Raw genomic sequence first — 25139 nt, 5'->3', positions numbered from 1 at the left:
TCAGTGAGATTTCAGTGGTTAAATTCCTATGCACAACTTTGAAAAAAATATATTAGGTATCAGACTGATGAGGGCCCCAGAAAACATGAAGGTAACTAGGGGTTGACATAACCCATTACACTAAATATCAGGGGGTAGCCATGTTAGTCTATATCCACAAAAACAACAAGGAGTCCAGTGGCACTTTACCCACAAAAGCTTATGCTCAAATAAATCTGTTAGTCTTTAAGGTGCCACCAGACTCCTGGTTGCCATTACACTTTTTTTTTTTGGGGGGGGGGGGGGGGGGGGGGCGCGGCGCATGTTTAGAAAGTGAAAACACTGTTGAGTCTTACTCTCTAGTTTAAATTGAACACTTTTTAAAGTTGTATTTAATAGAATGGTTATAAATGATTTACCAAAGACAAAAACAACTCAAACATTCAGAAACATTCACATTTTTCCTACCTTAAGGACATATCCAATGTCTTTGTATTTAAATTCCATATGAAAATGAGGCACACACTCAAAAAACAGATATAGATAAAAACTATATTTAAGACACTACCTTAGCCATTTTATTTCCTGTGAAAAATGCAACAGGTTACAATATTTTGGCCTAAATGCTTACCAAATTATCTTTTTAATTCCTAGCATTTTATTTTTAAATTAGAAGCACTGACCAAGTTTTTCCAGTATTGTCTTAAAAGCTTTTATAAAACAGTATTTTAAAAATTGCTCCCTGGCTAAAACATTTATTAAACCATTTCAGCAAGTAAGTTTTCACTACTAAATTATCATCTGAGAACACAAAACCATCAGAGACATGCTGGCATCTGCAAAAACAAAACAGAACCAAACTGTGGTCCAAATGGTGCCACCTCTCTCTATGCAGGGCTGTAAATTGATCCACAGTAGAGGACAGCAGGTAATGTTCAGTCTTTACACTCCTTTGCTATTTAAGACCAGTATCATTTAGTAATTATTTTAATGAGTTTTGAGCAACATTTTAAATAAAATTTAGTATCTTTACACAACCATATAGACAACTATATAAACCCAATCACAAAATATTAGCTATGGTGAACATGAATTTAAGTTATTAACATACATGCTGTAAACTGATCTACAGAGCTCCCTTTAACCAAGTCATTAAATAATAAAGGAGATTTCCACAAGTATTTCTTAGGAAGATAGAAAGTACTCTTCTCAAATTTATGCACATTAAGTGATCTAAAAAAAAATTAAAAAAATCAAGTCACAGCAGTGTTGAGTAACATAAAAACGTTACTATGCACTCAGGGGGGCTTACTCACTACACTGGTAATGCATATTGTGATATTGTTTTCACCAGAATTGCAGTGAACTGTCATGATATTTCCATTTTTATGTGTTTCCACAGTTTACCATTAAAATTTGTTTTCAAAGCAGCTAACATTGGAAATACTTTCTTTTGACAGGACAACAGCCATAAACACCCTTATAACCCTCTAGAGAGTTGCCTTAACCTTCTACTTTAGCCTGTAAGTTGTCTGGAGCCACCATTCACTGTTTTGCACCCAGAGGTAACAACTTCCAAATGAAAAGCATAAAAACAGAAGTCCTTGAAAACAAATCATGTGTTAATGACTTCAAATTCTGTATGCACTATTACTAGTTTTTGTCAAGCTCTTTCAGATACTCAGTTAAAAAGATGATATTGAAGGGCCATGTATAAAATATCAAGACAACTATTTCACAGAGGTGGTCACTTGCAGCTGGTACTGGTATGCATAAGTTTTTAGTTAAAGATCTTTAATTTTACACAGTAAGAAAGTTTGAATTGGCTCTTCTATGTGAAGAAAGCATACTGTATTGACATCAAGAACAAAAACAGCAATCTAGGGCACAAAAAATAGTCTAGAAGCAATCCTCTGCAAGTAATCCATTGCGATAAAGGAGTGGTCCTAAATGAACAATGAAATTAACAAGAGTGTTTAGGTCCTTGTATATATGTTTATTGTTTTATGTTACTAAATACATTCTACAGAGCTTGAAGAGTTAGTTGTACACTCCCTTGTTTTCTACCAATTTGGTAAATAAGCACAAACATGAACAAAAAGATATATGGTATAGATCGATGTATTTTAATACAGATTTAATGGACGTGGGTGAGTATTGCAATAAGTCATCATAATAGGGTACTAGTGCAGGCTAATAGGCTGTCTTGGGTACACTGTGAGGCACAAGACTGAATGCCTTCAGCCACCCAAGAAATGCAGCAATTGCCTACTAATACACAATCTGGATGGCTGTCTGCTATTGAAATATGTATGGCTCATTCACTTCACATTTAATTTATTTTTTCAAAAGCTTTTTTAACATTTGTGTGTAGGTTTAAGCAACACATCGCCACCCTATAAAAAGTACTTCAGAGTGAAAGAATAAGAGAAATTAGCAGGGAAATTATATATACTGTTTCTCTACTATTCTATTATTTTCTTAACCTTTTATTTTAAAGTTTCCTTGGACTTTTTTTTTTTTTTTAAAAACCTATCCTCTACCACCAGAAGCCCATTTACCTTTTCAGCAGCAAGTGTTAACTTGCTTTCTTTTATAAATTTAAGTCCCCAGGTCTGCAGCCATCTCCACCTACCCAGAGTCTTTGCACCCTGAAGAGCCCCTTGCAGAATCAAAACCTACATGTGAAATATTAAGCATCTATACTTTACCTTTCACCCTAGAAAGTCTGGCACAAGTGGCTGAAATGGCTACATACTGCTTCAGAAAAAACATTGTCAGAGAATGAGACAATGTAAAACTGTCACTTATTACCTCAGCCTCCTATTGCCTCCCACCCCCACAAACTGTGCTGGTTTTGTCTTTCCCCAACATTCCCCACCTCCATTCCACATAATGGGATCAGATATTTTGTGAGGAGGTTTCTTCTGATAAGATTCCAGCTGCAAACTATTGCATGCTGGTGCACATCTATGACATCATGAAAAAAAAATTAAGCCAATTGTCGTTTTAGAGAATCCATGTACACCACCACACTAATCTGTTCTGACCTTATTAAAATGTAGGCACACCTATCTAGAAAAGCACTATTTGATATACAATAAACAACAGAGATATTGTCATAGCTGCCTCTTCAACCACTATCTTAAATTGAAATTCCAATACAATAAAGCACACTTCAACAGAGTAAGGGATCCTTCTGTTCAAACACATGGTACCACCTTATAACATACCCCAACCATAAAAATCATCTGTGTATACATTACTCAGATTGTGTAGCAGGATTATACCTGGACCAGCAATAAATTTGGTGATGCTGATTTATATCATTGTCCATATTAACTTACAACCTAGTTATTTTAACAGTTTACTTGCTATTTTGGAAAGGAACAAATCGCTTCCTTTAGGCAGTTCAATCTCATAGCATCTTTTCTAAGCAATTACCGACACAGCTGCTTCTTCTCTTTGACCAAGGAACAGGAATATAGTGATGTTAATTAAACTGCACTCTACTTAAGAGCTTTAGAAAGGAGAAGTACAAGCTTTTTTATTGGTACAAAAGGGAGGGAGGAGGGTAGGAGGTTGTGAAGTGGCCTGTCTCTTGGTCGAACTAAATCAGCACAAAGCTCAGATCAGGAGCCTAGAATGTTGCGATGGGTTCTGAACTGACTGAAGAGAAGATATTGTTTAGAGAAGGAAGAAAATATCTAAATGAGAAAAGGAATGACAAAGTAAACAGCATTTAGTAGCAAGATGGAATGTTTTTGACTTAGTTTTAAAAGGAGACAACAAATTGAGACATAATTCTAAGTCATTGGGATCTAGAAAAGTAGTAACGGGAAAATACATCTATGTAATCATTCTATATTAGTGAGCAGTTCTGCTGCATGCAGACTGAGGTTGAGGGCTTTTTGCACCACTGCAAACCTCACTATAGATGTTCTGCATTGATTTAATATAGGGCTTTATCTATGCAACTGAATCTGTTTCCAAACTATGATAAATCATAGCTGCAAACCCTGCTTTACACAGCTGCAGCTCCTCTATGTTGGGAGTCTGGAATAATGCAGCTACACTAGTATAGAAATCCCTTATGCCAGTGGTTTTCAAACTTCTTAGGCTATGTAACCCTTTCCAAATAATGTAGTCCGCTTTGTATCCCCACGTGAGATATGTAATGACCCTAATCAGATTGGATTGCCAAGTCTTATTAAATAAAATGTGTTATCCACCAGTATAGGATTTTTTTCACATATTTCTTGACAAGAGCTCACATATCCCAGTGTGAAAACCACTGCCTTATGCTAACAAGCCTTGAGACTCAAGGATACTTTCACAAGACTCCAAGGATTATGCCTTGAATAAGCACACAAATGTGCATTTACTGTTCATCTGGCCAACATTAAAAATCCGATAGAATGAAAACAAATTTTACTGACACTCACTTTTATTTGGATTATTGAAAATTTGTATACTGACTGAAGAAAACTGCATCCTTCACACACTCAAAATTAGCACCCACCTCTACTCTTCAAACAGAAGAGTAAGAGGGTGTAAAAGTTTTGTTAAAATCTCTAGCCAACAGGACTGCAGCAAACCCCAACTGTTTGGGGATTTAAAACACTGTATTGCTAATAAAATGGATTATACATTTTTGTATCCAACTTCCCTCTCTGGTCTTGGCCTCTTCCTGTTGCCTATTAATTCATCTCTGTGTGGGTGGTGGTGGGATTAGCATATACAACTATCACCTCACCAGCACCTCTTCCTGAGGCAAAAGGGTGCATTACAAAACAAGTTTCACTGGAAAGATTTAAAGCAAAACCCCTATCCTTGGACAAAGCAGTATACCATTCCCTGTCAAAATTAACAAACCCCATCAATTTCAAAGTCACAACTTCTGTCTGAATATTTTTGCCTACTATTGTTGCAAGCAACAAATTATTATAACTGAAATATTTGACAGATTTTTCAGTTTGTACTTTTGACATTGTGTACTGGCAGTTTATGTTTATATGAGTGTCTCACAACAAAGGGGAAAAGAAATGTTTGAACAACAGAAATGTAGCTGTAAAACCACTACCAAACTATTTTCAACTCATTAGTTATTTATTTATACTACCATAACGCACAGCACTCACAGTCATGGACCAAGACCATGCCGTGCTAGCCTCTGTGCAAGCACAGAACAAATGGGCAGTCCCTGAACCAAAGAGCTTAGTCTAAATTTCAATACACTCAATGTCAAGTTAGTGTCCCATTCAACGAAATAACAGGAAAGCAAACTACTGAAAACACAAAATATCTGGCATTCTGGCACTATCTGTTGAGAAAATATGGTACTTTGGTAAACGACCCCCCCAAAAAATTTCCTGGAACTGTATGTCAGAAGTTTAGAAATGAAATAAATTCACAGAAATTTTCTAGGCCAGATTCTAGATGGCTAGCTGGGTGGCACTTAAATGGGACAATGCTTCCTCAATTGTACTGCCTGGTGTCCAATTAAACCATACAGGAAAAACTACCTGCAGTTTTCTGGTTAGCTAGTCAGGAACACACTTCAAGCTCAATGTCGGAGGCAATCCCACCATTATGAAAGGCGTTAAGAGGAGGGCCCTGGTAGTACGCGAGGAGAGACACTACATGTAGACGGGTGTTTCCTATTGACAGTCAGTGTCAGAAATCTCCCCGCCGCCTCCAAACACCCCCAAGTCACACAAAAGCCACACAACCTGTTTGGCCCCCAGCGCAGGAGAAAACTGCTGCCATTTCTCGGGCTGTGTGTGTGTGTGTGGGGTACCAACGCCTAACCTGGGGGTGGCTGTACAGCTCCCCACCCCCGCTGTGCCCCGACCCATGACCCTTCCCACCACCCCCCCCTGCCTGTTCCAGGCCTCACTTCCCCAGCGTAGACACACCCGAGCCCGAGCCCCGGCCAGCCCTCGAGCGCCCAGCGCAACCCTCCGACCCCACCCGTGATACCGGGGAAGGCCGCGGGGGGGATCCGGCGGCCGCGGGGGGGATCCGGCAGCCGCGGGGGGGATCCGGCAGCCGCGGGGGGGATCCGGCAGCCGCGGGAGGAGGCCGCACACAGGGCGGGGAGAGGGGCCGCTCCCAGCCACAGCCAAGGCTCGGATCCAAACGGGGCCCCGGTGACGGGCAGAGGCCCCAGACCGACCCCTCGGTGGGGGGAGGGCGAGACTGCGCTCCCCGCTCTGGGGACGGGACGACACCCGCCGGACGGGCCCGAGGGAGGAACCGAACCGCCCTCCCCCCACCCGTGGGAACCGAACAGCCCCCAAGAAACCAGACACCCCCCAGGCTTGGGGGAGGGGCGAGGAGCGGCCCGGGGGCGGGGCTGGGCTCACCTGGCAGAAGCGGCGGCAGTAATACTGGCTACTGAGCGCGGGCGAGACCCCGGCGAGGATACGCGGCCCCGCGATGGCCTCCAGCTCCTCGCCGAGCCGCTCCGACTCTTGGTCGCTCTCGTCTTCCGCCATGCTGCTCCGGCCACCCTGCGCGTACCGAGCCCCCCTCCCTCGCCCCGACACACCGGATGGCCCGCCTCCTTGCCAATTACCTCACATCCGGCACCTCCCACCGGCCGCGATCTCACGGGCTACTGAAGGTGCCAATCATCTGCTAACGGTGGGGAGGGGGAAAGAGCAGCCAACGATCTCTCACCCTTAACTCCTCTTTTCGCCCTGTCTCGGATCGCCTGCGTTTGATTGGATGAAACTATCTTCATTACTTCGGTTCTGCCTTGTGATTGGTAAGAAGTGAAGTCAATCAATTAAAGTCCATTTTTTCCTACATATGATTGGATTTTATAGCCGTCCATCATAGTAGTAGTTCCCCCCTTCAGATTGGACGAAAGAGCTCTCAACCATAAGATTTTTTCCGCCCCCAACTTTGTAATTGGACGGAAGCTTGCTCATCTTTTTACAATCTCGCAAGGCGACCAGTCCCTCGCATCTTTCTTTAGGTTAACAGCTCACTGATTGGAGCAGACGTTGCTAGGTTGCCAAGTCCCGCCTACCGCGGCTGGTTGGGTGGGTAAATCGCTGCAGCCGCTGGTTGTGCAGGGCCCGCTGGCCAGGGGGCGGAGATCGGGGGCTGCCCGGCCGGGCCCCGTCCGCCCTGCGGCGGTAAGATGGGACAGGGGCGGGAGGGGGGAGCGCTGCGCTCTTGGCCCTGCGCGGGGAGCCGGGATCGGCACCGCCTCCGGCCTGGGTGGGGGGGGGGCACGCGGCTGGGCGGGGAACGGTGCCGGGGGGCGGGGGGAGAGAATGGGGGCGTGAGTTGCAGTCCGGGGTGATAGGTCTAAGGGCAGCGTGGGCGGGTTCCGGTGGGTGGGTGTTAGCGAAAACCGGACATCATCGCTCTAACAACCCCTGTTCCAGTTTCTCCTCCCTCCCCAGACACCGGCTGCTTTCGTAACAGCAAACGAGTTATTTTGAAGGGTTTAGGCCGAACAGAGGTAACAGCTGTGCATTCATCTCAGAGATACATCACCTCATACTTGAAAAACCTAGGCCCCACTTTTGCAATGTGATTTCAGTGCGGCCCTGTGAAAGCACAAGGCGTTGCTTGTTCCTTTCTAATGCTATGATCAATAGGGCTTTCCGTTTGCTAATTGCTTAAAACTCAACCCAGATTCTACTTTAAATACATACATATTTGGGATATGAGCAGATAAGGGGTGGATATTCTCAAATCAGTTCTGACAAAGGGTCAAATGTTTCCATTAGCAATATTTGGCAATGTCTTGTTAATACTACATAGTTTGAGAAGTATGTATCTCCTGGAATAAATTGTATTGATTCGAAGGAGGTAAACAGAATGAAGCAATGTTTACTCTCAAAACAGCACTTAGGCATCAAAGTGCAATGTTTGTCTAATAAAAGTAGTTGGGAAGAAGCTACATTTCTTGAACAGTAAAAATCTCTTCTTAAAGTACACATCTAATTTCCAGTGATGAGCAGTTTTAATTTATTTCAAACTGGGTCCTGTCCGTTCTGCAGCTATAGAAACTTCTGAACATTTTACCCTAGTTCATGAGAAATTTCTGCCTCAACAGAAACCTTTTCACCATGACATGAGGCTACACATTCTTCTATTCATGTAATTTTGTCTCAGCTCCTGGAAATTTGTCTGTTGTTCAAGATAAATACCATGTCAGCCAGTTGGTGTAAAAATTTTAAAATAGATAGCTGTAGGGTCTTGTGTCTCCCACAGGCTGTTCAAGGTGACTTATTAACCAAACAAATCTGAATCATAAGTAAAACTCTGGATTCCTCAGAGTTTAGATATCCCCTACTGTGGGATAGTTGAATGGGATATCTAAATTATTTTGAAGTTTTTATATGTAGTTTCTTAAGTACACTTCTCTCACATTGTCTTCCTGGTGGTCATATCTAGCATGTACAATATTTTGCACACAGTTATGTCTAAAGTGAATAAAATACATCTAGATATATAAATGTGGAGCCTTGGACACTTGACTTACATGAATCTGATATGTATTTCTCTTGTTTTTTAAAAGTAGCTTAGTGAAAACAACAATGGAGCGACTTGGAGTGAAAGCTACTCCTTCCCATAACCGTTCTAAGACAGCTTTGTACGTGACCCCTCAGGATCGTGTAACCGAGTTTGGGAGTGAACTGCATGAAGATGGAGGGAAATTGTTCTGTACTTCCTGCAATATGGTCCTGAATCATGTTCGCAAATCTGCAATCAATGACCATCTCAAGTCTAAAACTCATACAAAGAGGAAGGCAGAGTTTGAAGAGCAGAGTGTCAGAAAGAAGCCGAGGGCTCTGACTGCTTCTCTCCAATGCAACAGTGCTACTCAGACAGAGAAAATCAATGTCATCCAGGACTTTGTGAAGATGTGCTTGGAAGCTAACATCCCACTTGAGAAAGCTGACCATCCATCGGTGCGAGCTTTCCTGTCTCGCCATGTGAAGAATGGTAGTTCCATTCCGCAGTCAGATCAGTTAAGGAAAACGTACCTGCCTGATGGATATGAGAATGAGAACCAACTCCTCAGTATGGAAGACTGTTGAGAAGATAACTATTTTGGGGATGGCGTATTAAAGTTACATATTGATGGTGTGGTTTATTTTTATATTCATGCATACACTGTTATATATTGGTTTTACAGTTTATTTTATATTACTGTAGACATGACAATCTATCACCAAAATTAATGATGTGCCACAGACTCTTGATAACCCTACTGTAGAGTTTATATCCACTGTGATTCAGAACTCATTTTCAAGATAGGGAACATCTATGTAAAGGCCAACCATAACTGTGCCATTAACAAACACTCACGTGTGCATGGAGGACTTTCCATGCCAATTCAATCACCAACATGACATCTTCATTACACAAGAAAGGACCAAACAGTAGGAATTACTTTACTACATCAGACATATTGACCATCTTTGTTCAGTATTCTGTCTCTGTCAATGACCAGGAATAAGACTTGTATTGTTAGCGTGCAAAAAGTCGTATAATGGCCAGTTACATAATAACCTGCCCACAGAAGCAAATTCTAACCGCTGGTAGAGGTTGACTTATGCCTTGCAGCATGGGGACTTACATCCTTTTAAAAAACTCTTTTATCCTATCTAACGTAACTCTGGATGTTCTCGTCTATCTAAATACCTAATTATGGCTTCACTTTTCTCTTAAAGCAGGGAGTTCAATAGGTTTGTTACGCATTGCATAAAAGAAAAAGCAGTTTCTTATCTCGGTTTTAAATTCACTGTCTTGCAGTTTCAATGTGTCTCCTTATAGTAAGCTGAGAGACTAGTGTCTTTGAGCAAGGTGCCTTGTGCAGCTGCTGGCCTATGAAACACATGCCTGGTCACGATCCCTAATAATACAGTTTGCTGTGTGTTTTCCTAGCATGACAGCAGAAGCAGAACATCTTCTTTTCAATCTGTTAGCTATAAACCAGAACCCAGTTGGAACTGATCAGGACATGGGAGTAGCAGTTCAAGAGTCCTACTTGAGTATGGGGTCACTTAAGCTCTTGCACTCATATCCTTTTCCTGGGTCTTTTGCTTGTCGCAGACTAAGTGACCTAAATGTGTTTTTAAAACAGTTACTGTTGATGACAAATAGTTCATGTAGTGTAACTATGAGGTAAGTGTACCGAAAAGGATGCAACAGTAGAATAAGTGTTACCTGGGTTACAATTCCTTTTCCAATCCAGTGCCATCTTCACTGGATCATAAAAAAAGTGACTTACTGTATATCAGTAATGTGTGTTTCTTTCTCTAAATTGTGTAATTCTCAACCCTTTTCACATCTTTTTGGGGGAGTTGAGTATTATGCCTAAATTAAGTATGGTGGTAGCCCACTCAACTTTAGTGTCCAAAAAAGCTCTTGGGTGAGGAGAGAGAATATTGTGCAGAGGCAAGTAACACAACTGCCTTTTCTGCCTGCCTCCTCTTTGCTGTGATTCTGTGAGGTGCTGAGCATCTCCTAGGCAGTGCAGCATGCCTTCCACTCACCATAAGTGTTCTGTCTCGCAGGTTTAGTTCCTCCTATTTTGCTGCTTTTTCCCTTTCTCGGTTTTCACTATATTTCTCATTTTTCTTCATTTTGCCCATTTCATTTTAGGGTGCTGACAGTAGCATTAACTAATAGTGCTTACAGGTGGAGTTGTAGAGGGACACAGACTAGCCTGCTATTAATTTGGTTGGTTTCTGCAGTTCTCGGTAGTTTAAAATACACATCAGCTTGAAGAGAGGAAACAGTTTAATGCTGACTATTTTTATGCAATCTTAAAGAACTTGTCAGATGAATGGCTCAAAGTGTATTCACACAATTTAATCATTTCTTTCTTGCAACTGGTTGCCTGCTGTGCGAGGTGTATTTGTATAGACACAGCAAACTAAATGAATAGTATGCAGGCAAATCGTTGCACCGGTGCTGAGCCCCATTGAAGCCAGTGAGGCTCGACACAGTTAAAGCAATCTGCCCATTCAATATCAATTGCTGGTTTAGGACTTCAGATAGAAATAGTAGTGGAAATCTTTCTCTTGATCTTGGATGTCTCAATTTGCCTTCACAAGTGTGACTAGCTATGGGATGTGCTTAGGATCATGCATTGCGTAGGGCTGGTACTGTTTCATATAAATCCTCTTAAGACACATGAGTATAAGTTACCACTGCCAATAGCCTTTTCTATGTTAAAAAATTGTGTTCTTCCATGACAGCTCCTCTTCTTGTTTCAGTGGAGTCATGCTATCTGCATTTCATTAATCAAAGTTAGATATCTTTGAATTAGTTTTGTACTCCATCCATACAGTTGTATTAGGGTTGAATCACAAAGGGAAAACAGTTGTGAGTATTGAGGAAACAGCTTGAGTATGAATTTTTGAAATCAGTCTTCCATTAAAACAAGAAAGTGCTATTTTATGTACTAGTTTGAGATGACTAATTCTGGCCTTGATGTTTTTTAATAATTTTACAGGCTATTGTTGATATTAAAGTCGCTTTACAAAAGACCTAAACAGAAATGTTTTTCTCTGCTCTCTACTATCAAACTAATAAACCCTCTTCAAAAAGCTATGCTAGCATTATGATTAAGCATGTTGGTACACAGACTAATAAAACAAAACAAAAAAGGCCGCTTCACTCTTGTGTTAGAAGAAATAAAAAATGACAGGCAACTTTGGTAAATAAATTATGTTGTTTTTCAAGTATCTAAGGAGATTACTACAAATAATAGAAAATAAAGCATTAGTAATATGATTAAGATACACTTGATGTCAGCCTTTTAAAACCCTATATTTATCTTTATAAAGTGATAAAAATCTGGTCTAAAATTAGACTTCAATTATATCAATTTACAAGTTTGATGTAATTCTTCACAGGCTTTCTAGAATACTTCAGTGCCAATTTTTCTTTTTAATCTAAAGTCAGTGCTAGCAGCACAGCCCTTGTAACAAACCTTAGGGTTTTCCAGATATCTTGGTGTCATTAAGATTTCACAAATAATGTCCCAGATAATAATTGAAATACAGCAGGTGTTATGAAAGAATAAATAGACATGTTAAATACAAGGCACGTACTATCTATATGAGATAATGGGGGCTGTATAGTGAAACCTTTCTTGAGCTTCACTAGCTGTACTAGTGGAAAAATGATAATAATTTTTCTCTCTCGAAACTTTGTTTCAGAAATACCAGACATCAGTTTGTTATGGCAAGTGTTCATAAACAAAACATTAAAAATACAATTGGCATTCCAGGCAAATTTGAGTCGAGACAAAGTAAGTGTGACAGGCACGTGGTGAGTTAATTTATTCTGTTTCTTATGTAATTCTAAACAATCCAAAATGCCTGTGAGACACTTGTTTTCTTTTAAAATTAGAAATGCGTCCCATGCAAAATCCCAGAAAACCCCTGCAACTTTGTCATGGTCAGATTTTGCGGGAAAATTTCAATCAAAACTTCATCTCTAACTTTCATAAATAATAGACTGTATCCTAGGATTTCAGTACACCTCTACCTCGATATAACGCTGTCCTCGGGAGTCAAAAAATCTTACCGCGTTATAGGTGAAACTGCGTTGTGACGAACTTGCTTTGATCCGCCAGAGTTCGCAGCCCTGCCCCCCTGGAGCACTGCTTTACCACGTTACATCCGAATTTGTGTTATATCGAGGTAGAGGTGTATTTAATGAAATAGTTTATTTAAAAATCCCGTGGGTTTTCCTTACTTTTACAAGAAATCCGCATTATTTTTCCAAATGCTTCCTGCAGAGAGAGCTCTTAGTCAATGGGTGTGGTAGTAGAAACTTCAAGTTTTCAATTACCTCTAATATGGTAGAGTTGGGGGCCTGCTGCAAATGGCTTTGCCACTGTTAAAATATTTGCTGATTATGGTTGTTGTTTTTTTAACCTTGTAAATAAGCTAGATTAACTAATTGGCATCCGGACACTACTTTGAAATGCATTTTTAAAAGCCAATTTTCAGAGTAAGAAGGTGGGCAAAAACAACATTCCATGTTTCACAGTCATTGGTGAGTTTATGCACCAGGTTTATTGTAGTTTGTTCAGGCAGTTTGTGTGTCACCCAAGTTCTTGATTTTTTTTTTTTAAGCTCTAATTATTTTAAAAGCATGTAGAAACCTCTAATTTGGCTGGTCATTAGTTCATAGGAATCATGAAACATTTTGCATAGATGGAGAGAGACTGGTTTTCAATTAAAAGAGAGACTTGGTTCTGCAAAGTGTTGGACATTCTCATGCCAGAAAAACTCATTAGCCTGAAAAGGATTATTTTAGTCAGGGTTTATTTTATTTTATTTTATTTTTTTACTGCTTCTATGGAACTGAACAGTGAAGCACTCCAGCCCTGGTTGTTTGATACCATATTGACCTAATTTTCAGAACGTCTCTGGAAGTCTGGCAGTGAGAAATAGTCCTTGTTTATTGTGTTCACGTTGTATTCATTGCTAACTTTTATTTGCTCGAGCATGTAACCTGAGCACTCGTTGTCTGTGTAAAATTTTAAAGTTGTGTGTTGAATTCAATAAATGTTTTAAGCAAAAAAAAAAGTTTACATTACCAGCTGTTTGAATGCACCATCTTGAGTCACAGAAAGCTTGAAGTGATTACTAAAGAGGCCCTCTTATGCCTGTGTTTAAAACTGAAGATTTTATACTAAGTCAAAATGGCATGGAAAGAGTTGTTTCACAACAAGTTGATGTTCAAGGAGGAAGGACATCCCAGTGATTAGGGTGCTAGCCTAGGAATGGAATTGGATCCAGGGCTGCCAAAAGTCACATAGTCTCTCTCCATGCCTCAGTCTGCAGGTGTAACATGGTGATAATGGGTGTTGTGAGGATAACTATATTAAAGATTAAGAGGTGCTCAGATATTATAGTAATAGGCCATAGATATAGTCCTTTCGTTCAGTAAACAAACACATTTATGTATAAACTGCATTATCGTATAATACTTACATTTCTTCATTTGTAATGCTATTTATAAAATTATAAAGTTAAATATAGAACAAACAAGAATCACTAGATGTATATATGTCTGGGGATGAATAAAATATTCAGAAGTTGCTGCAGTTCAGTGTCAAGGAAAGGCAGTGGCCTGTCTCTGGAATCCTGAAATCCAGATGGCACAGAGGCTAGAACTGTTACTGACAAGTAAAGGACATCGTCATGTGGCAACCCTTTTGCAGATCCCCCACTATAAGAATCTCACAATTTGCTACATAATCCCATGACTGTTCTAATGCAGTTTAACTATTTGAGTGCCTATGCAAGGACCTATGAATCAGATGTTTCATCCATGTTTATAAAAAGTCCTACCTCCCCGTTATCATCATAGTGTAGGCCTGGTAAGAACAAGTATTGTGCATTGGCTGAAGCAGACCACTTCTGGTCAAACCCAGGAAATGTTATTTTAATTAGCCTATGTTCTGTTTCATCTGGTGATAAATGGAAAGATTTCTATATTTTGTACCAGTTTTTCATAATGTAATTAAAATAAAAGCAAAGTTAAAATTACAAAAGAATGCTTTAAGAGCAAATACTTATAATACTAAATAATACGTAGTCCTGCCATTAATGCAGGGGACTGGACTAGATGACCTCTTGAGGTCCCTTCCAGTCCTATGATTCTATGAAAGCCATTCCATAATGTGGGATTACAGGCTGGTAGTTATACCAGAGGAGGTGAATTTGTGCACGCTGATGCATACTTTAAGCCTGGTTATTATAGTGCTTCAAAAAATTACAAATATTGCAGTTTTGCTGGGTGATAAAATTGCAGCAAAACAATAATACAATGCAAATAAAACAAACTGCAATATAAAAAAGGAAACCAAAAACAGTGGAAGGTAGGCCTGGCTTGACATACGTAATGACATGGGTGAGGTCTCATTTCTTAGGAGACAGGATTAGGGAGGTAACTGAATCAGCAACCTGGAAACAGAATGGCTTTGCTAATTAGGATACGTTAATGGGTTGGTAAGCTAAGAGACAGAATGTCTGTACTAGCTAAGATAAGGGAAGACACTCAAGGAAGCATTTATAATAGACAAGATAAGCCTAGAACACAAGATGAGGTACAGAGAAAGTTGTGCATGGACAGTGCTTCTATTGAGCATGCTATAACAGGGACTGGTTCCTACAAAGTAACCAAGCCAATCCCTAAGTGTGTATGATTGTATGATCCCTAAGTAACCAAGCTATGTATATGCAATGTAGTGTGTAAATGTACATAAAAGAAGAGGTTTCCTGTGTATCTTTAGATGTATGGATTGCCCTATACCCACCCCGTACGCTTGAGTCTGATCAACTCAGCATAGCTTTGCTGTATGCCAAATAAAGATATCTGAGTGATGAAGTCTGGATCGAACTGACTTCTTGGAAAGGCGAGTGGAAAGAGGTGTTGGCAAGAATCCCAACATATAGGTTCCTCCTCCTACTGTCAGAAGCAGTCCCTGAAGCATCACCTCCATCTCAACTGAACACTGAGTGAGTTAAGTCTAAATTCCTGAATTTAGGTCTGTTATAAATGTTAAAAATAGTGTGCAGTCTAGTGGGGGAGGGATAGCTCAGTGGTTTGAGCATTGGCCTGCTAAACCCAGGGTTATGAGCTCAATCCTTGAGGGGGCCATTTAGGGAACTGGGGTAATAAAAATCTGTCTGGGAATTGGTCCTGCCCTGAGCAGGGGGTTGGACTAGATGACCTACTGAGGTCCCTTCCAACCTTGATATTCTATGTCAGTCCCAGGATATTAGAGAGACAAGGGGTGAGGCAGTATCTTTTACTGGACCAACTTCTGCCTTACCTACCTTATCTCTCTGATATCCTGGGATTGACCTGGCTACAACTACACTGCATACCACAATACAGAAGTTGGGTCAATAAAAGATATTACCTCACCTACCTTGTCTCATTAAAAATAGTAATTAGACAAGATGAAGAATAAAGATCCAGATTCATAAGTATCTCCAGGCAGGTGATATGTGTACTCCTGGCCAGAAGTAGCCACCTACAAAATAACATGTAATTCCATGTGGAAAAGATTTGTGATCTGGGGCAATTTGGTTCTTCACATGTCCTGCCAAAAGCTGCTCATACCCCATGACCCAAGTCTACTAAAGATTAACTTCATCCACTCGTAAATTGAGCAGATATTTCAGCCAATCATGAACCAATCAAAGATAGGTTAGTGCCTCATCAGCCCTTCCTGCTGCCTTTAAAACATATGTCAAAATATATGCAATAAATATCCTTAAATCAAACTCTAATATGTTTTCAAATAGCATTTTTCTTACTTTGCCTATCTGTAAATTTCTGTTGTTATCAATGGAAATATTTTGTGTCAGTTTGTGTGTGTATGGTGAAACTGATGTTTACTGACATTTGCCAATAAAAAGCTAATCCTTCCATGCCTATATATAATCTTTTTCATCCCTAACAACACTAATTTCATTTTCATGGTGATCCTTCACCCTTATTCAATTACACTCTTCATATTACTCTTTTTCTCTCTAATGTATGCATTTTAAATAAACCATCTCAGAACTAGCCTACGACATATTGAACTAGAAATATTTACCCCCTTTTGGAGATGGATGCCACTGAAGAAGAACTTATACTTTTTCTTTGAGTAATGTCCCTATGGGTGCTCCACTGTAGGTGGGGCAGCTCCGCCTGCGTCTGGGTTCGGAGATCTTCATCAGCAGTGCCTGTTGGACCGCACATGCTCACCTTCCAATCTCATACCATGAGCGGGACATAGATATAGCACTGTGCGGTCTGACCACCCTCCCGGTTTCTTCTCTAGTGCCTTTGGTCTGGGACGGAATCTGCAGCAGAGCCTGTTTCTCCTTTTGACCTGTTAGATAGTGCCTTACCTGTTAGTTTTAGTGTAGTTTAATAGTTACTTCTTCCTTTCTTGTCCTCTTCCTGAATAAAAAAAAATTGTTTTTCCGTTTCCATTAGTTTATAGCTTAGGTTTTCGTTTTCCCACTTCCTGCCTTTCCTGACTAGGAAGCTTTTCCCCTCATCCTTATGCCCAGATTGCCTGGGTTTAAGAGGAGCATTTCCTGCCAGGATGCCTTTCTGGTAATTGATGGTCACCTAAAATGCATTCTCTGCCTGGGAGAGGGACATCCTTCCCCAGCGATGCAGAGGTGGAGGAGTACTACGTTACACCCTCATACATGGGACTGGCACAAAAGTCATCCTCTACACAGTCTCACTATCCACAATTCTAAATATCCAATTATGAGACTCTCATGAACAAATACAATTATCTGAACTATTCTAAAATACAGACTTTCCTACCAAGACCTTCCTCAGGACAAAAAAGATCAACTCTAGGCCCTCGTGTCTGAAGGACACCTCTCGGCCTGTACAGTTTTACAAGGCTCTTTGGACTCTGTGGATACTGCTGCCCACTCCATCACAATTGCTGTAGTCATGAGAGAAGTGTCATGGCTGCACCGCTTTGGCCTTACTAAGGAGGTATAAACCACCATTGAGAACCTCTTGTTTGGAGGTCCCAAATTATTTGTGGAGCGTACGGATGAATCTCCACACTCCCTTAAGGACTCTCAAGCAACTCTCCGCTCTCTCAGTATTTACACACCAGTGCCAAAGAGATGCCTGGGGAAATACCAACTTCCCTCATGACCCTGACCACCATAATACACTCTCCAGTGACGCTACGATACTCAACACCGTTGACAGAAACCCCCTACCAAGTGGAGATATACGACTGCTCAAGGGGCTACCTCTCATGCACGTTCAACCAAACAACAATTTTGAAGGGGTGGTTGAGGCCCCGAAAAGCCTCATCCTGTTCCAGTCACAACAACCATCTCTGACATCCCAGCAATCTGGCGACAGTCCAGCCCCTTTCTTTCCATCATGGCAGCTAATTACCTCGGACAAGTGGGTCCTAGAGATCATCAAGGAAGGATAATCCCTCTCTTTCCCAGTCCCCCTTCAGAGTCCCTTCTTACAAACCCGTACTATGAGAATATATAAATCACCTTCTGCAACTGGGAGCCATAAAGCCAGTCCCATCCCAGCACAGAGGGAAGGGTTTGTACTCCCATTATTTATTTATCACAATACACCCTACCCATATATGGTTCCTCTGATTCATTATGGGGATTGATCTCTCTCAATACAAAGTACTGCCCTTCAGAGTCTCGACAGCCTCTCACATGTGCTCTATATCCTTATGGTAGTGGCTGCTTACCTACGCAAAGAGGGCATTGTCATCTTTCCATACTTAGATGACTGTCTCCTCAAGGCCACATCCAAAACCAATGCCCTTTATGCTGTCCAAATGACAATGGATCTTTTCTTGAGCCTCAGCCTTCATGTAAACCTAGAGAAATCTACACTAACAACTGTGCAACATGGGAGTTTATAGTTGATTTTGTATTCAAGGAGAGAATCTGCCCTCAAGTTTTAGCCAGGACATGTTTCCAGCTTGTACGGGGAGATTTTGGCAAACCAGTAAAGTTCTTGAAACCACTATGGCTTATTGCTAAAAGCAGCCTAGTCAGCAATCTCAGCTTGACCAAGGGAGGAGGGGATGAGGTTTTGGGTGCCACAGAAAGGGCAGCTTGACCCCGCGTCCTTCCTGGTAAGAATTGTGTTGAATTTGCTGATACATGCATTTTAGGAGAGCAGGATATGCCCCAGGAATGTCTATTGGGGCCTCAAGGCTGAAAACTCTGGAAAAACCCATTGATTGGTTAATCAATAATCAGAAGGAACCTCTTGCTTGACCATTGAAACTGCTTACTTGACAAGTTTTCTTTAAGGGATATGCCACTCTATTACTAATGTATAAATAAGGGGGAAAAGTTTGAGGTAGTTGGACTCTTTTGGGACTTGTTTGGACTTTCCCTCTGGATACATCTTGCGGTCCCCACCGGCAGATGGAAGATTTGGCTACCGGAAGCCTGCCGCTGTGTCACTCAAGAGCCATACTCAGCTTTGGTAATTATCAAGGGTTGGGGGTTTTTAACCGAATCCGCCCTACACATCAACCTCCTAGAGCTATGAGCAGTCCACAATGCCTGCCAATGCTTTCTCCCACTGATCGCACATTGTACTATCAGAATCATGATGGACAATATTGCCTGCATATTCTACATCAACAGACAAGGCAGAGTGAGTTCCCATTCTCTGTGTTTGGAGGCAATGAAATTATAGAACTGGTGTATCCAACACAGCATCACCATCTCAGCCACATACCTTCCTGGATCCAGAATACTACCATGGACTCATTAAGCAGGAGATTCTTCCACGATCATGAGTGGGAACTAGATATATTAGCCCTTCAGCACATCTTCAACCACTGGGGATTCTCCACCATACATCTCTTTCCCACACCGGAGAATGGCCACTGCCCTCAATTTTGCTCAAGAGCGGGCTTAGGACACAGATCAGATGCATTCCTCATCAAATGGGATGCGCTGCTACTCTATGCCTTTCCTCCCTTCCCCCTTCTGTTCTGAGTACTCCACAAGATCCCACGGGACTGAGCCCATGTCATCCTTATAGCTCCGCCATGGCCACAACAGATCTGCTATACTTACGTCATTCACATGATGGTATGCCTGCCAATCTCTCTCCGTCCGACTCTGCAACTTCTTTCACAGGATGCATCCTCTATCCCAATCCAAGCTGCTCCACCTGAAATCATGGCTCCTCCATGGTTCCAGGACTCAGAAATAACCTGTTTAGAAGCAGTTAAATAAGTACTCTTGAACAGCAGGTCTGATACGACTAGATGCACTTACCTCCACAATAGGACTGGATTCCAATCCTGGTGCACCTCCAATCAGGTCAAGGCAACAAGCACTCCATTACTACTTATCCTGGACTATATTTGACACCTTAACAATTGGGGTTATCCAGAAGCTTCATTTGTGTGCATTTGGGAACCATCATGACTTTCCACTAGGAGATAGATAGCCACTCCGTCCTCACCCACCCACTCATGAAACTATTCCTGAAGGACCTCCAAAATCTTTACCCTATGGGATCCAACTCCAGCTTGGGACTCTGACCTTATCATATGCTTTCTTACTAGACCTCCATTCAACTCAATGGCAATATGCTCCTAATGTCCATTTATCTATGAAAACAGCTTTTCTTGTCTCTAGCACCTCTGCCCGGTGGGTTGGTGAAATTGGAGCACGGTATGGCATACCCCTGTGGACAATTTTTTCATAAAGACAAGGTTACACTATGTCCATAGCCCAAATTTTTACCCAAGGTGCCATCCTTTTTCCAGCTAAATCAACCTATTCACTTTCCGTGCTTCTTTCCAAACTAACACAGCAACCAACAGGAGGCAATGTTGCACACCCTGGACATCAGACGAGCATTAGCTTTCTTCCTGGACAGAACTAAACCTTTCAGAAAATTGCCACACTTATTCCTCTCAACAGCTGAAAGACTGAAAGGCACTACCATTTCTAAGCAATGCCTTTCCAAGTGGATCTAACAGTGTATACACCTGTCCTATCAACTACACAATAAACAACCTCTTCCTGGAACTCAAGCACATTTCACTTGCTCTCTAGCCACCTTGATTGCCTTTCTCAACAATGTCCTGATTGCTGACATTTGCAAAGCAGCCACATGGGCATCCGCAGCCACTTGTAGCTGTCACTACTCCATTACTCAGGACGCCGCATCAGATACTCTGCTAGGACACATTGTCCTATCATCGACAGTAAATGCTGCTCCGAAGCCCCAGCCTTCCAATGAGGGGCACTGCTTTATAGTCACCCACAGTGTAGCACCCATAGGGACATCACTTGAAGAAGAAGAGAAGGTTACTCACCCTATGCAGTGGTGAGGATTTTTGAGATGTGTCCCCCTACAGGTGCTCCACTACCCACACTCCTTCCCTTTGCTGCAGAGCTGAAAGATAAGCTCTGTGGCTGAAAAGGAACTGGGGGTGTGGGAGTGGGGCAGTCAGACTGCACAGCATTTTATATATGTCCCTCTCATGGCATGAGATCGGGAGCTGTGCACGTGTGGGCCGATGGGCCCTGCTGATGAAGATCCCCGATCCCAGGTGCAAAGGGTGCTGCTGGACCTGCAGTGGAGCACCCAAAGAGACACATCCCGAAGAACCTCAGTTATTGCACAGGATGAGTAACCTTCTCTTTTAGTGTTTCATAAGCTGTTTTCTAAAAGAAATTCACTTAATTCATTTACGTTTAGAGGCCCAAAAGATGTAGAAAATGTCAGAGTCTAAAACAAAGCCCAGAAATGCTCAGGATGGGCAGATGGTCCAAAAACTGCCCAAAGCGGTTCAAAGAGATAATCAAATACCAGCCCCCATACAAGTTGATGCAAAAGCCATCACACAGAGAGATCCTCCACAGTCAGCTTAGTCACCTGTTCCAATGTGATCCCCAATAATCGGCTTGAGAAATACCACCCAATAATCAACCCCCAAAATACTCCCAAAACCACACACACTACCCAGTTCAGGAGATGTGGGCCCCCAAAACCCACTGCCCATAACCTAGGTTTCAGAGTAGCAGCCGTGTTAGTCTGTATCCGCAAAAAGAACAGGAGTACTTGTGGCACCTTAGAGACTAACAAATTTATTTGAGTATAAGCTTTCGTGGGCTACAGCCCACTTCATCGGATGCATAGAATGGAACATACAGCAAGAAGATATTTATACATATAGAGAACATGAAAAGGTGGAAGTAGCCATACCAACTGTAAGAGGCCAATCAATTGAGATGAGCTATCATCAGCAAGAGAAAAAAAACTTTTGAAGTGATAATCGAGATGACCCATAGAAGGTGTGAGGATACTTAACATGGGGAAATAGATTCAATTAGTGTAATGACCCAACCATTCCCAGTCTCTGTTCAAACCTAAGTTAATTGTATCTAATTTGCATATTAATTCAAGTTCAGCAGTCTCTCTTTGGAGTCTGTTTTTGAAGTTTTTTTGTTGTAAAATTGCCACCTTCAAGTCTGTCACTGAGTGGTTAGAGAGGTTAAAGTGTTCTCCCACTGGTTTTTGAATGTTATGATTCCTGATGTCAGATTTGTGTCCATTTATTCTTTTGTGTAGAGACTGTCCAGTTTGGCCAATGTATATGGCAGAGGGGCATTGCTGGCACATGATGGCATATATCACGTTGGTAGATGTGCAGGTGAACGAGCCTCTGATGGTATGGCTGATGTGATTAGGTCCTATGATGGTGTCACTTGAATAAATAGGTGGACAGAGTTGGCATCGGGCTTTGTTGCAAGGATAGGTTCCTGGGTCAGTGTTTTTGTTCAGTGGTGTGTGGTTGCTGGTGAGTATTTGCTTCAGGTTGGGGGGTTGTCTGTAAGCGAGGACAGATCTGTCTCCCAAGATCTGTGAGAGTGATGGATCGTCCTTCAGGTTAGGTTGTATATCTTTGATGATGCACTGGAGAGGTTTTAGTTGGGGGCTGAAGGTGACGGCTAGTGGTGTTCTGTTATTTTCTTTGTTGGGCCTGTCCTGTAGTAGGTGACTTCTGGGTACTCTTCTGGCTCTGTCAATCTGTTTTTTCACTTCAGCAGGTGGGTATTGTAGTTTTAAGAATGCTTGATAGAGATCTTGTAGGTGTTTGTCTCTGTCTGAGGGATTGGAGCAAATGCGTTTGTATCTTAGAGCTTGGCTGTAGACAATGGATCGTGTGGTGTGTCCTGGATGGAAGCTGGAGGCATGTAGGTAAGTATAGTGGTCAGTAGGTTTCCCATATAGGGTGTGTTTATGTGACCATTGCTTATTAGCACAGTAGTGTCTAGGAAATGGACTGCTTGTGTGGATTGGTCTAGGCTGAGATTGATGGTGGGATGGAAATTGTTAAAATCATGGTGGAATTCTTCGAGGGCTTCTTTTCCATGGGTCCAGATGATGTTCAAAAAGACCAAATGCTAGTCACTAAAAACTTCAAAAATAGCCTGGAAGACCACCCTAAACAGCACAAAGAAAAAGAGACTCCCACTGTTCCCTAAAAAAATTAAAAACAGAGCCTCAATCAGTCTCCAAACACAAACTCAAATCCAGCTCCAACCCTCCTTCAAAATGCCCCTAATAGCAGAACATTCCTCAAGTTACTTAAAGGTTAAACATGAAAAAAAAAATCATCCAAAGAAGTTCCCAAACCATTGAAACAGCATAAAAAAGTGAGCTAAAGCAAGCCAAAAGGGTACCCAGAGTATGAGTACAATGCCTAAGAGCTACCAAAAGTTCTTGAAAAGGTCCAAGAAGTGCTCAGAAATGCCCAAAAGGGTTTAATTGTTTTATGAAAATATGAGGAAATGGTCCAAAATGATTTTTTGTTTCAAATGGGGTAAAGCAAGCCCCCAATAGCACTCAAAGGGTCCAAACATAGCTCAGTGGTAAAGAAGGTGTCAAACCCTGTCTAAAACGTATCATACAAATGTCAAGAACTCATGAAGTCCAAAAACTGCCCCAAAAGGCTTTGCTCTTTTACTTGCTGAATTGTTTGGACAAATAATTTTAAGGCTGTGAGTTGCTTGCCAACTGTTCACTTCAGGCTAGTCACTATTTGAATGGTGTTGTTATTCACTACACCATTCAGTTATATTATTTCTCCTCACTAATTAGATAACTTAAACTTTAGTAGGAAAAACAATGATAAAACAGGAACAGCAAATATTACACTTCTAGTATAAATAATCATTAACACTAAAATGCCTAGAATTTTCATGATCATGATCATTTTCCTTAACGTCTTTCTGTCCCATGTAATAATGTGCAATTGCAGTATATTATTCAGTCACTAGATGTCTCTGTGAGCCACAGAATTCTAGATTGGGTCCTGTCCCTGGTAGACAAGAGACAAAACTAGTATTTAAGCTAAGTGGAAGTCTGCCGTGTGTGTCCATAGTCTATGGTAGTTCTCTTTAATAAATGGGTCCTGTTTAGGATGGACCGAGATTCCATATTTCAGGACATTCCTCAAATGTACATGAACAACAAATTACATGGATCAATAAATCATAATAAACTAAGCTAAGCACTTTTTTCATGAACATTTTGCAAACTGCTTTTAAAATATTTGATTAGTATTATTTCTAACTCTTTTATGCTATTTTTTCATCATTGAAAGATTGCCTTGAAACACCTTTCTGGATTTAGATCTTCATTAGTGCATCATCTACAAAAAGCAGTCTTTTCATGCTGATAAAGGTATTATATGCAGAGCTGGCAGTACTGCTTATAGATAAAGTTGCCTTACAATTTCCCTTATAAGACCCTGTTTGTTCAGTTGCTTGTAACCATGCTAAAACTTTAACTGTTTGGGCTGAAATTTTCATGCCGGGAATCTGTCTCAGGTTGATTTTTTTTTTTTTTTTGAGAAGTTTCAGCTAAAATAGTTCTGTTGGTTTTGAGACTGAGGTTAGAAAAAAATAAGTTGTTTTACCCATGTTAAAAAAATTCTTACAATTGTTTAGTTGAGGAGCTCGTGCACCCCCATGCTTTGAAGCAATGTCTTGAATTTGGTGGGCAGGGTCTGGTGCCAGGAATATGCTTTTGGACATCTCTGTGAAAATTCACTCAATCTGGGCCAATTTATAAGCCACTGAGAAATTGCTGTTCACACTCCGAATCTTGTCATAATTTGGCAGCTAAATTCTCTGAAGATTCCATTTTTACCGAGCATGAGGAAATTTAAGGTTGATAAATGCAAAGTAAAACACATTGAGAGAAAAAATTAAACCACTCATATGCCTTACAAAGTTCTAAAGTACCTGTGTCAACCCAAGAAAGGGACTAGGGCATCACTGTAGATAGCTCAATGAAAACCTCTACTCAATGCACAGCTCCGGTCAAAAAAGCAAACAAGATGTTACAATGCATAAGAAATGGAATGAAGGATATTATCAGAAATAGTAGAAGCCTTTATATAAACCAGTGGAGCTGCCTTATCTGGAAACTGTGTGCAACACTAATCACCCTATCTCCAATCACCCTATCTCCAAAAAAATATTGCAGAACTGGAGGGAGTTCAGAGAAAAGAGACACAAATGATCAAGGGCCTGGAAAAAAACTTTTCTGAAGAGAGATTGAAACATTGAGTGTTCACCTTAGAAAGG

At 41.2% G+C, this 25139-nt stretch overlaps 2 protein-coding genes across 2 annotated transcripts in view; one reads left to right on the top strand and one right to left on the bottom strand.

The window, feature by feature from the left end:
• Nucleotides 1-6521, bottom strand: part of ZNF654 (zinc finger protein 654) — a 59879-nt gene extending 53358 nt beyond the window's left edge. The window contains exon 1 of the mRNA XM_034791135.1: nucleotides 6348-6521. Within this exon, the coding sequence (XP_034647026.1) occupies nucleotides 6348-6479 (132 nt within the window). The 5' untranslated portion in view covers nucleotides 6480-6521. The remainder of the gene's footprint in view (nucleotides 1-6347) is intronic.
• Nucleotides 6522-6924: 403 nt separating this feature from the next.
• Nucleotides 6925-11625, top strand: LOC117888103 (CGG triplet repeat-binding protein 1). Its single transcript, XM_034791207.1, has 2 exons — nucleotides 6925-7127; nucleotides 8528-11625. The coding sequence occupies exon 2, from the start codon at nucleotides 8544-8546 to the stop codon at nucleotides 9045-9047; it is 504 nt and encodes a 167-aa protein (XP_034647098.1). The 5' UTR covers nucleotides 6925-7127; nucleotides 8528-8543; the 3' UTR covers nucleotides 9048-11625.
• Nucleotides 11626-25139: the final 13514 nt, after the last annotated feature.

The sequence above is a fragment of the Trachemys scripta genome, chromosome 1 (assembly GCF_013100865.1).
Source record: "Trachemys scripta elegans isolate TJP31775 chromosome 1, CAS_Tse_1.0, whole genome shotgun sequence".
Classification (NCBI taxonomy): Eukaryota; Metazoa; Chordata; order Testudines; family Emydidae; genus Trachemys; species Trachemys scripta.
This window is presented reverse-complemented; position numbering and strand designations above follow the sequence as displayed.